This window comes from Orcinus orca, chromosome 13, assembly GCF_937001465.1.
Source record: "Orcinus orca chromosome 13, mOrcOrc1.1, whole genome shotgun sequence".
Lineage (NCBI taxonomy): Eukaryota > Metazoa > Chordata > Mammalia > Artiodactyla > Delphinidae > Orcinus > Orcinus orca.
Window position 1 is genome coordinate 15,119,329 of NC_064571.1, and position 14,320 is coordinate 15,133,648.

The following is a 14,320-nucleotide window of genomic DNA, read 5'->3' on the forward strand; positions in this document are numbered from 1 at the left end:
CTAACAGACGACACTTCAGATCATTTGCTTATACCTCCTCAGCTACCTCTGAGAGTATAAAATTGAGGGCTGAATGGATATGTAATAATGTTTTGTTATTTCTTCCCATAATGCACAAGGGCTCTATAGTGGATGAAAATACTGAATATCATAAATATCTTGCACTTTATATGTTACTCTTCCCTTAGTTTCATTTACATTATAGTAATTTGTTTTTTCCATCTGAGATTATTTGAAACAAATGACTTGTCCTTTCTGCTTCCCAGTGTTACCTTTTCTGTCAACTTACATATCAATGGATAAAAAACTTCCTCCATTGAGAATCCTCCAAAGTTACATTTTCTCTGCTGTAGTAGGCAAGAGATGGCTCTCCTAATTAGTAACTTTATTTTAACAGAGAGATCCATTTGACCATCCTTGCAATATGGTGACACCTTTGGGGGCATGTAAGAGGTAAACAGCTTGGTGCAAACTGCTCTTCGAAAGCACAGGCTCTGAAGTAAATTTTAATTTTTTCTGAGTTGGGAAGGCTTTTATTCAGTTATCCTATGCAACAAAACAAAACAAGAACCTAGAATGTTAACAAATGGAAATGTAGTATCAGCTATATTGCTGAATATTTAGTGATTTTCCCAAAACTCTTGTTCATAATGGAAGTCCTTTCCAACTGCTAATCAGCAGTAGGTATTTGAGAGCTCTTACTTACGACAAGTAGAAATTCCTCTCTAGAAAAAAAGAGAACACGTCTACATAGTTATTTACATGGTGGTCCTTTTTGCAGGAAAACTAAATCTCTTCCATTTTACAAATGGTTTTTAATTTCCTTCTGTAATATTTTAAGCAAACCTTGAGTAGCCTGGTGATTCCCCTTCACAAAAGTAAGAGAGATTATAAATATAATTAAGCTGACTTTGCCTATCATCTGGTCTATTCTTCAGGAAGTTTCTCAGACCAGAGTTCTGCCATTCTTTTCTTTTCTTTTTTCTTTCAGGCTTAGGGCTTGCTTGAGCTATGGGAATAAAAGTTGTTAGGAGTTAGTGTGTGGGTATATTGGCAGGGGGACAGATGGGAAGCAAGTGGTATCCTGACAACCCAATGACAAACTATTTTGTGTTACAACACTTGAGCTGTGATGAACATAAATCCTTGAATTAGAGTTGATTAAATAGCAGAAGTATAGGAAGGGCAAAAGACTTGGTTTGTTTATGGTTATGGAAAAAAAATCCTGGAGATCTGTCAGTCTTAACAAGGTCCAACACTAAAATATAGTTGACAAGAGAAACAAACAAAGCAATTAAAATCTTGCCATGGTAGTAGACCATGGGAAATCCTGTCCTCACACACATTTTGCACTGCTTATTCCACAGAATACTATATAAAATCTGGGTATCACATTTTAAGTGAAACATTGAAAAGTTATAAAGGGCTCAGTATGTTGAAAACTGGAAATAACTGCTAATAGGCAATAGTGAAACATCTGGGATAATTATACCTGGAGAAGGTAAAGCTAAGAAGAACTTGGTCATGATTTTCAAATATTTGGAGGGCTGTTAGGAAAAAGAGTGGATCCATTTTCGTCGGAGGCATCTACAGTGAAGTTAGAATCAAAGCATTGGATATGATCCCCAGCCTGCCACTCACCAGCTAGAGGGCTTCGGACAATTCACTTAATCTCTCTGTGGCACACGGTATTGTCCAAAAATGCCTGCAATAATGTTTCTGGTCCTACTTGCTCTTTGACCCTATGAAGTGATAGAGTCTCTGATCCTGTCTTGTGAACCTGGGTAGCCCTGTATGATGCTTCTAATGACGGAGTATGGTAGAAGTGATGCTGAGTGACTTCCAAGGCTAGGTTGTGAAAGGCCATTTGCCTTCTGCCTGGCTCTCTCTTGGGGCACGAGCCTTTGGAGCCCTGAATCACTGTGTAAGAAGCCCCTGCACTCTGATGCTGCCTTGCTGGAGAGACAGTGGAGTCCACAGGGAGGCAGAGATGGGCCAGGTGTTCTAGGTGCTGTCTGACTGCAACTGCATGAGAGACCCCAGGAGAGAATGGCTGGGAGCCATGAGAAATAATGAAAAAATAAAGCTACTAAGTATTACAGTGGATTATTATGTAGCAACAGACCACTGGAACATTCTCTGAGCCTTATATTTAGAAAGATCATGATATTGAGCCATACAGAGGTGTTATCAGAGTTAAATGAGATACTCCATATCATGGTTTATATTCACACTCAGTGCCATTATTATTATTATTACCACTCCAAAGGATGGAATGAATATCAGAAGTCACAGGGAGTAGATTTTGACTTACTCTTGAAGGGTCATTTCAACACTTAAAAAATTTTTTTATTGAAGTATAGTTGATTTACAATGCTGTGCTAATTTCTTCTGTACAGTAAAGTGACTCAGTTATACATATATATATATATATATATATTCTTTTCCATTATGGTTTGTCACAGGATATTGAATATAGCTCCTTGTGCTATACAGTAGTACCTTATCATTTCAACACTTTTAACACATATTTACAATTTAAGAATTGTTCAACAGGACATGAGCCACTTTAAAAAGTTGTATATGCCCCAAGGACTACAGACGTTCAGGCTGGATACCTAGGTGTTGGGGATGACCCTTAAAGGATACTTGCAGTGGGTATGAGTCAGACTCAAAAGCAGTTAGAATGTATGATCCTTGCATTCAACTTGTTTTGCTATCAACAAAGCAAAACCCCCTATTTCTTTAGTCATGCATGTTAATCAGCCTGGTTATACTGTACATATCTGTAAACAACTTTAGATCTTTTTTTTGGAATGAGATAGGACATCTTAAAAAACCAAAACAATCTATTAATATTTAGCAAAGATAATGACCTCTGAGATTCCATAAAATGTTCATGTCATATATATTTTAAATATATCAAAAATACCTTTTTTTTTCTTTTTCTTTTTTTTTTTTTTTTTTTTTTTACGGTACATGGGCCTCTCACTGCTGTGGCCTCTCCCGCCGCGGAGCACAGGCTCCGGACGCGCAGGATCAGCGGCCATGGCTCACGGGCCCAGCCGCTCCGCGGCACGCGGGATCCTCCCGGACCGGGGCACGAACCCGCGTTCCCCGCATTGGCAGGCGGACTCTCAACCACTGCGCCACCAGGGAAGCCCCCAAAATACCTTTTAAGTTACAGCAAGATTTGCTAATAGACCTTTGTCCATCTAGCAATCTATTTAAAGAGTGTTTTACAACTTAATCCTTACCTTTTAATATAAATGAAATTAGATCAATGCATTATTAGGCACGTTATGGCACTATACCTTGAAACATGCTCTATAGCATCCTGGAAGAACACCAGCTTTACTTCTTTGGGATTTGTAAGGTTATAATCATCAAGATAGTCCTGTAGAACATTTGCGATTTTCTCCATATCAGGCATGTCATCATAAATCCGGTCAGCCTTATCTGCTCCAAACTAGATGATTTATTGGAGAAGAACCAAGTTGGATCAATTCTGATATATAAATGTATATAATATACATAACCTTAGGAGGGAACATTATTTTATCTATATTTTTATTTAATCATTTGCTTATATATGCTAGCAGGGCTTTAAAACCAAGGAAATCAGTTTAAAGAAACTCAGACGTTCATGGCTAACTGAAAAATTCATTTAATTCAACCTCTTCAAGTGGTACATTGGAATTTCAATGATCTTCGCAATAAAACTCACACAGAAGCTCAGAAATGATTTGAAATTTTTTCTCACTTTAACTTACTCTGGTTTCATACTTTTGCTCTTAAGCTGTTGACATCAGAAAAGCAAAATTGTTTAAAATTATGTATGGCAGATTGTGTTATAAAAAGTTATGCCAGAACTATACATAGTTTTTACACAGCAGTCATTTAATTAAATAAATCATTGAGCATGATATTTGGTGTAAACTATAGGCAACTGAGTGTCCGTTTGGACCTATTGATAATTTCTTGTCTTTGCCGTAGCAACTGCCCTAGGGACATTTTCTTTGGAACCGTTGACTAAAATACATATAGGCAATGGAAGAAGAGTCCAACTACTCTTTTTGCTTTGCTTCATTTCCCCATTTGATAATAATATCGTTAGAAACACACAGGAAATATAATCACCACCTGAAAATAAACTTCGGATTTTGATTTTAAGAATACATTTAAATAGACATATTTCGCAGCAAGATCTTTTTTTGACCCACCTCCTAGAATATTGAAATAAAAACAAAAATAAATAAATGGGACCTAATTAGACTTAAAAGGTTTTGCACAGCAAGGGAAACCATAAACAAGACCAAAAGACAACCCTCAGAATGGGAGAAAATATTTGCAAACAAAGCAACTGACAAAGGATTAACCTCCCAAATATACAAGCAGCTCATGCAGCACAATAGCAAAAAAACAAACAACCCAATCCAAAAATGGGCAGAAGACCTAAATAGACATTTCTTCAAAGAAGACATACAGATGGCCAACAAACACATGAAAACACATGAAAAGCTGCTCAACCTCACTCATTATTAGAGAAAGGCAAATCAAAACTACAATGAGGTATCACCTCACACCAGTTAGAATGGGCATCATCAGAAAATCTACAAACAATAAATGCCAGAGAGGGTGTGGAGAAAAGGGAACCCTCTTGCACTGTTGCTGGGAATGTAAATTGATACAGCCACTATGGAGAACAGTATGGAGGTTCCTTAAAAAACTAAAAATAGAATTACCATATGATCCAGCAATCCCACTACTGGGCATATACCCTGAGAAAACCATAATTAAACAAGAGTCATGTACCACAATTTTCATTGCAGCACTATTTACAATAGCCAGGACATGGAAGCAACCTAGATGTCCATTTACAGATGAATGGATAAAGAAGATGTGGTACATATATGCAATGGAGTATTACTCAGCTATTAAAAGGAACAAAATTGGGTCATTTGTAGAGATGTGGATGGACCTAGAGACTGTCATACAGAGTGAAGTAAGTCAGAAAGAAAAACAAATATCATATATTAATGCATATATGTGGGATCTAGAAAAATGGTATAGAAGATCTTATTTGCAAAGCAGAAATAGAGACACAGACATAGAGAACAAATGTATGGATACTAAGAGGGAAAAGGGGGGCAGGTGGGGGGAATTGGGAGATTGGGATTGACACATATACACTATTGATACTATGTATAAAATAGACAACTAATGAGAACGTACTGTATAGCACAGGGAACTTTACTTAATGCACTGTGGTGACCTAAATGGGAAGGAAATCCAAAAAAGAGGGAATATATGTATATATATAGCTGATTCATTTTGCTTTACAGTAAAAACTAACACAACATTGTAAAGCAACTGTACTCCAATAAAAATTAATTAAAAAAATAGATATATTTCATACAAATAAATTGTTTAGTATTTTTTTTAGTTGTCAGGGGTTATCAGGGTGGTGAGGTATTGCATATGTGTATGATATAAAGATGAGTCCATTCATTTGTTTAAACAGCATTGATTGAGAGCCTGCTATATACTTAGCTCTGTGCAGGAAACTAGGGATTTAGGGTGAACAAAACAAACATGGCCCTTGCCCTCTCAGGGACAGTAGGAATGTTGTACCCAAACAAGAGTCAACTTGGTAAAACAAGACAGCTATCTGTCAACATAGGTAGGGTGGTTAGACGGAAGTCTTCTAACATAGAATAATGTTACTCATCTAGAATAAGTCTATTCTAGGTAGGTCTAGAGGGTAAAATTAGGGCCTATGTGTAGATGTTGTTGGGGGGACAGACTTAAGGAACTTAGTACAAGGAAAATTTTGGTACTAATTAGAGCTACCCTGAAATGAAGAAGGCAGAACTGCTAACTAATTAGCTTCCCATAACTGGAAACCTCTGAGCAGAGGCTGAAGAACTACACAGGATTCTAGGAAAGGAATTGGAGTCCTGAGTTAAGAGACTAAATCTCTTTGCTTCCTTCCAAATCGAATACCTGATGGGTTTCGGATTCAAACTATTATTAAAATGAATGTAACTAGATCAGAAGTCAGCAATCTTTTTCTCTCAAGGGACATATAGTAAATATTTTAGGCTTTGCAGGTCGTATAGCCTGTGTTGCTACTACTCCACTCTGCCTAGTCATTAGAAAGCAGTCATATACATAGTACAGTCAAATGGGCCGTGGCTGAGTCCCTATAGAACTTCATTTACAAAAATGGGTGGTGGGTGGATTTGGACTATGGACCATAGCTTGCTGACCCCTGGTCTAGATCTCTAATCTTCACATGTGCAAAGCTCTTATAGAATATGAACTTGAAGTAGAAAATAGTAAATGTTTTATAGCCTTCAAATGTAGTCGTCAATACAACATACTTACCTTAATGAAATCTCCAAATATGATGGGCTTAGTCAAAAAATATTCCAGGCCTATTGCAATTCCAAAATGTTTGTCTATTCAAAAAACAAAATCAATTCTTAGTATAACAATAAGCTTGAATGCAGGATATTAATAATAAGATACACAGAATAATAACCCCTGTTACTTTATTTAGAAGCCTAATTGGTACACATGAAACTGAGGGAAAGCCATGTTAATGCCATACCACTTTAGTCTGGTTGATAATCCCCCAGATTTAAGATTAAGAATATTTACTATTAGTAAACATTTTATTAAATAACAGATATTGAATACATATTAATAAATAAGAAATACTTTAGAAATATCCTGGTTTCTTATCCAACAAAATGCTATTTTTTTTCCTACTTTCCCTCCTCTACTTAAAATGCTATACTGAATTAAGAATATTAACCCTTCCTGAATTTCAATGAAATGATTTTCATACTATTTCATATATTGTTATATATTTGGGTCATATATAAATATATGAAGAAAAAACCTTTTACTCATGAATGCTTACAATTCATTTTGCTCATTTTAGAAACCAAATTGTGTCTCCCTGGTAGTCTAATGGCTAAGATTAGAAACCAAATTGTTTTTCTACTAAAAAACAAAAAAACCTAGCTAAATAAAGATTGATATAAAGATTGATATTTACTGGCCATTTCTGTCAAAATAGCATGGAAATAGTGCTTATCTTCATTATTAATCAAACGGTCATGGAAGACTCTTTGACATTCATGGCAAAAAAGTCTAAATATCTGTATCTCTTCTCTTATTGTTCCTGGATCACATTGAAGGATACCTGTTTTTTAAGAAAAGGAGAAAAGAAGAAAAATTCTACAATTGTGGAATATCTAGTAGTTTAATTAAGGAGGAAATCCTTAAGTCCAACTTTATCCCCACACTACCAGAAATGGATGGTTCCCCAGTGGATATACACATATAATAATGGTGAGCTCATTTTTTGAAAGCAAAACTGGGGACACATTAGCGGTGAAAATGGGGAGGGTAGCAGAAGGGGGATATGGGGCCTAAAGAGAATTATTTTTTAAGTTGTGAGGTATTATAGCAGGGTCTTATGCTGTTAACGAATGATCTGATAGAAGAGGAAGCATTGACAATGCAGAAGAGAAGGGGGAATTATAAGAGCAAAATCCTTGAGTCGGCAGGAGGGGATGCGATTCAATACTGGGGTGGGGGGGACTATTGGCACATGTTAGGGGCAGGGACAGCTGAACCACTGCAGTGGGAGGGAAGGCAGATGCAGGATGTCTGGGAGATCTGGAAGAGGAGGCCCTTCTGGTTTGATTGCTTCTAGTTTTTTTCAGTGAAAAAGAAGACAGGCCACCAGCTGGGAGTGAGAAATGGGAGGGTGGTTTGAGGAAAGCTGTGAAGTAGTCAGTCTGGGGTGGGGGTGGAGGGTGACTTGAACAGGGACATTGTAATGGGATTTCCAGGCAAGTCTCAGACACCCATGTACACACACTTCTACTGAGAGATCTGGGGGTGAATGGAAATGGAAGGAGGGTGCAGGGCAGAGAATGAAGGTTCCATACACTACCTTGCACACATTTGGATAAATCCCTCAAGTTAAAGACATAATGAGACTTGGCTGGTGTAGGCAGAAGATCCACACTCATCCTGTTATAGATCTCAACTGAGGCTTCCACAATTTTGGATGCAGTTTGCTTTACAGCTGGTGGGAAGTCATTTAGGAAGCCACTTAAGATGGCCTAGAATCAGAAACGTAATATGAGAGGGTTAGATTTTTTTTTTTAACCAAAATTTATCTTTCATATACTCCAGATCTGATGATACTTTTTCTAATAATAAGTAGAAAACCAAATTACAGTGCAAGGACATGTGGATGTTAAAACTCTTCTTTTCTAGATGTGGCACATGTATACAACGGTATATTACTCAGCGATAAAAAGGAATGAAATTGAGTTATTTGTAGAGATGTGGATGGACCTAGAGAGTGTCATACAGAGTGAAGTAAGTCAGAAAGAGAAAAGCAATTATCATATAATAACGCATATGTTTGGAATCTAGAAAAATGGTATAGATGATCTTATTTGCAAAGCAGAAAAAGAGACATAGACGTAGAGAACAAATGTATGGATACCAAGGGAGAAAGGGTGGGGGGAGGGAGGAATTGGGAGACTAGGATTGACACATATACATTATTGATACTATGTATAAAATAGACAACTGATGGGAACATACTGTATCGCACAGGGAACTCTACCTGATGCACTGTAGTGACCTGAATGGGAGGGACGTCCAAAAGGGAGGGATGTATGTATGTGTATGGCAGATTCACTTTGTTGTGCAGTGGAGGCTAACACAACATTGTAAAGCAACCATATTCCAATAAAAATTAATTAAAGAAAAAACTCTTCTGGGGGAGAGATAAACTAGGTGTTTGGGATTAGCAGATACAAACTACTATATATAAAATAGATAAACAACAAAGTCTTAGTGGTTAGCACAGGGAACTATATTCAATATCCTGTAATAAACCATAATGGAAAAGAATATGAAAAAGACTATATATATACATATAACCGAATCACTTTGCTGTACACCTGAAACTAACACAACATTGTAAATCAACTACATTTCAATGAAAGAAACTCAAAACACAAAAAACAAAAACACCCTCTTCTTTCCATTTCAGAATATGTTCTCCAGAATGGACTCACTTCTGTCCTCTGTGATTGTCTGGTGCTGCCTGAGCAGCATTCACAGCTGACCAGTGATCTTACCGTGAACCCACTCTCAAGTAATTAGACCTCATCTGGCCGTGGGTCCAGAGGGTCTTCATGGAGTGCTCACACTTATCTGGAAATAAGCTGAAGTCCTCTCTCTGATTTTTATGGGTGAATGACCAACAAATCTGTAGACTTTCACCTTCATGTATATTGAAAGTTCGACTTACTGATACCTGTGAACTCCCCACCCTTCCGCTTCCCTAGCTCAGTGTATGGCCCCACCCTCCACTCAGATCAGGAACTTGGAAGTCTCTTTTCTCTTCTTTTTTAAAAATTTATTTATTTATTATTGGCTGCATTGGATCTTCGTTGCTGCGCGCGGGCTTTTCTCTGGTTGCGGCGAGTGGGGTCTACCCTTCGTTGCGGTGCGCGGGCTTCTCATTGCGGTGGCTTCTCTTGTTGTGGAGCATGGGCTCTAGGTGCGTGGGCTTCAGTAGTTGTGGCTTGCAGGCTCTAGAGCACAGGTTCAGTAGTTGTGGCACATGGGCTTCGTTGCTCCGCAGCATGTGGGATCTTCCTGGACCAGGGCTCGAACCAGTGTCCCCTGCATTGGCAGGCGGATTCTTAACCACTGTGTCACCAGGGAAGTCCTAGAAGTCTCTTTTGAAACCTGCCCTTCTTTGTCCCCCACAGTCGCTCTTGAATACATTTCTTGAAACTGCCTGCTTCCTTCTGTTCCCCTTGACGACACCCCATTCCAGCCCTCACTCCTTTTCATCTGGGCTTCCTCACTCCCTCCTTACTCATTGGCCTCTCCATTCCCACTCATCTCCCTTCTGTTACCTTTAATCAGGGAAATAAGGCCCTGCACCCCCACCAGTGCATGCTCTGCCCCTGCCCAGCCTCTTCTCCTTACCCTCTCTCCCCACGAGATGCTGTGTCAGCCTCCCTGGCCTTACTACCCATGCTCTCTTCTCCCCCAGGACCCATTCCCACAGGGCTCTCTGCTTCACAGGGACTTTCTCATCCTTCATGTTGGATATTACATGTCCTTCAGAGAGGCCTTCCCTGACTACCCAATCTAAGATAAGTCCTCCCATCAGTCTCGCTTATGGCTCTCTGATCTTCTCATATATCACTTGCCACAAGCTGAGAGTACGTATTTATTAGCCTTCTAGCCCCAGTTGCTAGGGAAACTCATATTACATTTTTAAATAGATAAACTCCCATCACCATTAGCCTTGGAATTACTTATGGGAGAAGGCGCCAGAATGCATATCAAATGCTTGCAAGTCAGCCCCTGTGACTTTAGATTTGGGGCTCATATATGACATAGTTTGAAATAAATCAAAGTATTTGTTTTCAATGAGCCTTCTGTTGAACATTATTTGTAAAAGCAGTTTGTGAGGACTATCTTTTTGAGGTACTGTCCTGCCGAGCCCCCAACATGAATTTAACATGCTCCTTTTTGGACCTCATGTTGAGTAGGACCATCCTAATATGACAAAAATAAAAATCCCAGTCTGCTTATTCTCCATCACACAAATACTAACACAGTTTACATCTATATCGATCTAATATATAGTATAGTTACATATATAAAAATACTGTCATATATATACAAAACAACAAATTTACTTTAACTTATTGATTTTGCTTTTTTCAATTCTTGGTAATCCCCAAGTTCTTTCTCCTCCACACGATAAGGACAGGAAAGGTGGGCTGTGAACTCTGCTTAGATGGGCTGTGATTAAAAAGAAAGTTTGGGGGCTTCCCTGGTGGCACAGTGGTTGGGAATCCGCCTGCCGATGCAGGGGACACGGGTTCGTGCCCCGGTCCGGGAAGATCCCACATGCCGCGGAGCGGCTGGGCCCGTGAGCCATGGCCACTGAGCCTGCGCATCCGGAGCCTGTGCTCCGCCACGGGAGAGGCCACAACAGTGAGAAGCCCGCGTACCGCAAAAAAAAAAAAAAAAAAGTTTGGGATCCAAGGCCTTTTTTTCTACAGACAAAATCTCCAGTCTGTTCTGCTAATGAGAAAAATATACTTCCCACCTGAATGCAGTCCAACCCAGAATCTCTCAGTTTTGCTGCATTTCATTTCTATTACCACCCACGGCTAGGGTGAGTTTTAAATGATAGCCTCTAAGTTACAGTGGGAAAAAGCAGTTCCTGCCTGTTTTCATCTGTAACGTGTTTGCTGGCTGATGTTCCTGTAAGTGACACATTTCCGTAGATGTGATTCCCACAGGCAGAGGGAGGAGGCTGAAAGTTGGGATCAGTTTCATTTCCAGGAGCTCAGACTCTACCTTCTTCCTCCCACCCAAGAAAATATTTTGGAATCATTAAGAATGACATTTTGTTGTTGTTGTTAGGATAACTTTGAATTTGCTTGAATTTGTTAAAATGTAAAATAATTTGCGAATTTAGTACCTTATCATCAGGCATAAGTTACTTGGGACACCCCCTCACCACTGATCACATCACAAAGTGTGTCAGGATACCATGGTGGGAATCACTCATTTCAAACTTTAGAATATACACATAAAGGTTCTCAACAAAAGGTAGGATTTTAAAAAGTCTAATACCTGTGTTGGTCCCCGTTACCCACTTCCTGTCATGTTCTGTACTTGCTACTTAATTATGGTAGATAAGCTCCCATCCTTTCCTATTCTAAAGTACTCTCTAACTAAAAGTTTTCCGAAATGTGGCAGTTCTTATGTATCCTTTTGGCATTAGCTCCTAAACAACTTATTGGAACTACTTCAAATTTATTAAAAATAATTTCCCATGGATGTAATTTCAATATGAAAACCACTTTCCAGCTGACTGTTGTGTATGTACTGGTTCTGGTCCTTTCTCTCCTCTAAGAAGACCCCATTGGAAGGAGAGGCTGATGCAGGTAAATGCAGAGGCTCACTTTATGCCTGTATCACTGCCTCTTTGGCTCCTGGGTGATTGCAACCAAAGCCAGTTTCTTCAGACCAGTCACCTGTCTCATCCTACCTGGATGCACACATTACCACTTCCTGCCTCTGTGACCACATTCACCTGTGTGTTTCTGTCCACCCCTGTCAATTCTACCTTGTAGAACTCAGCTCACTGGCTGTCTCCTCTGAGCGTCTTTGCTGGTTGGTATGACATACTCGCTCTGGTCATGGTCTCGCATCATTCTACTTAGGTTAATGCCTTGCACTTTCTGAACACTTCTGCTGATCCCTTACAGGGCAGACACAGTTATTTCCCCCAGTTAAAGGACGAGGAAGTGGTCCCCTGGGGAAGTTTGTGCAGATGGAAGAAATAAGCGTGGTTGTTTCTGCTGGGGGGGTGGTGGCAGCAGGGATGATGAATTCTGGGTTGATGTGTTGAGCCTGAGCCCGCTGGGTTATCAGGGGTGGTGTCTGCTGGGCAAGTGGACATAGACATGGCGATCAGCGAGGAGACGAGCACAGAGGCCGGGGCTGGGTAGGGATGAGATCTGCTGAGAGTCAAGGGCCTGGGACATAGCCTTCTTTAGAGGTAGGGGCAGTGTTCTGACCATCTTTCTGCATTCCTAAAACTACCTCTGAGACCACAAACGCAGAAGGCCATGATGCAAATGCCTATCAGCTACTGCCCAGATGCCCCTGTGCTTACCTGGTTTCTGCTGAGGAAATGATGGATGGGCTCCCTAGAAACGGACTGTTCTGTGTGAATCTTGGAACAAATAAGTTTTCTTTTCCCCTCTTGCCCAAGTTGGAATCCAGCCTCACCTGAAAAATCTGTTTCAGACTGTGCTCTGAGGGCATCGGGAGACAGAACATGCTGAAGTGTCGGATGAAGCGGGCGGTCACGGGGTTGCGGCCACCGCCTGGAGGTGCGCACGCTGATACAATCGTTACGTCCTGTATGGAGAGAAATCCACTCGGGTCACCCAGCAAAGAAGGACATGCAATGTGCCCATCCCAACAGTAGGACTCAACCAACGGTTTTGGAGGACCTACCCTAGGACAGCATTGTGTTATATTTTCCAACACATTATCTGACTTAATTCTCACAACCACCTCAGGAGATCACTGTTGTTATCTCCGGTTTGTAGATGAAAAAAATCAAGGCCCTGGTTGATCAAATAAGTTACTCAAGGTTACTTAGCTAACTCACCTATCTTGTATAAATACTCCTATGTAAAAATCTAATCTTAAAAAATTGTAAGAATTTGTACCTTAGGTTAAAATATATTTAATAAATACTAAGTATAGTCAGTTCTTGTTTTTTGTGGTAGCTGTGTTCTATAAAATTGCCAGGAACACTGAATTAATGCACCCTGAACCATTGCTCCTAGGGGAAATACAGGGCTAGGTTCCTTTGAGCCTCTGGTCATAACATGTTCAACTGGTCAATACATGATATTGTAGGTGCTTCTGGCCTTGCCTCCTCTCTAGTCCATACCTTCCCTGCAGCCAAGGGGATCTTTCTACAATGTTTCCTTCAGAGGCTCCTAATCACATGCCTCATCATGGCACCATGGCCCCCTGGGCTGACCTTTGCCTGTCTTGCTGCTTTGCTGCTCACATTCCACACCCCCATGGTGTCTCACATTACTTGCTTTGAGATGTAAATAACTCCCTTTCCTTGCTTTGCCCTGCCCTGCCTGCAAAATCCTGTTCTGACATCACCTCTTCTGGGAAGGATTCTCTCATCATCAACCCAGTGCCCACCCCTGCTCCCCTCCAGTCTCTTTCCACTTATCAACCTACATTATAAACACATGTTCATCCATCTTCCAAAGCTGAGCCCTCCAGGAGGCCGGGGCTGTCTCAGTTGTCTATAAATCTCATGAATCAAGCATGGCGAGAAGCCAATACAGACTGAATGAATTGAGTTACACACAAGAAATGCAGAGGCCATATGTCATGGGCTGAATTATGTGTCCTTCTCTGCCTCCTCTTGGCCAATCATGTGTTGAAGCCCTAACTCCCCGTAACCCACAATGTGACTGTATTTGGAGGTAGGGTATTTAAAGAGGTAATTTAGTTAAGATGAGGTCACTATGGTGGGTCCTAATCCAATATGACTGGTGTCCTTACAAGAAGAGACGGTTTGGACATGGATACAGGGAGAAAATCATAAGAAGACATAGGGAGAACACGGCCATCTATAAGCCAAGGAGAGAGGCCTCAGAATAAACCAACCCTACTGACATCTTGATCTTGG

General features: G+C 40.2%; 1 protein-coding gene across 1 annotated transcript in view; it reads right to left on the reverse strand.

Annotated features, from left to right (window-relative positions):
- Window positions 1-14,320, reverse strand: part of DNAH6 (dynein axonemal heavy chain 6) — a 292,253-nt gene that overhangs the window by 115,252 nt on the left and 162,681 nt on the right. Inside the window, exons 41-45 of the mRNA XM_004271618.3 lie at window positions 12,880-13,011; window positions 7,976-8,147; window positions 7,070-7,216; window positions 6,391-6,464; window positions 3,315-3,469 (exon numbers count right to left, since the gene is read on the reverse strand). Coding sequence (XP_004271666.2) covers window positions 3,315-3,469; window positions 6,391-6,464; window positions 7,070-7,216; window positions 7,976-8,147; window positions 12,880-13,011 — 680 coding nt within the window. The remainder of the gene's footprint in view (window positions 1-3,314; window positions 3,470-6,390; window positions 6,465-7,069; window positions 7,217-7,975; window positions 8,148-12,879; window positions 13,012-14,320) is intronic.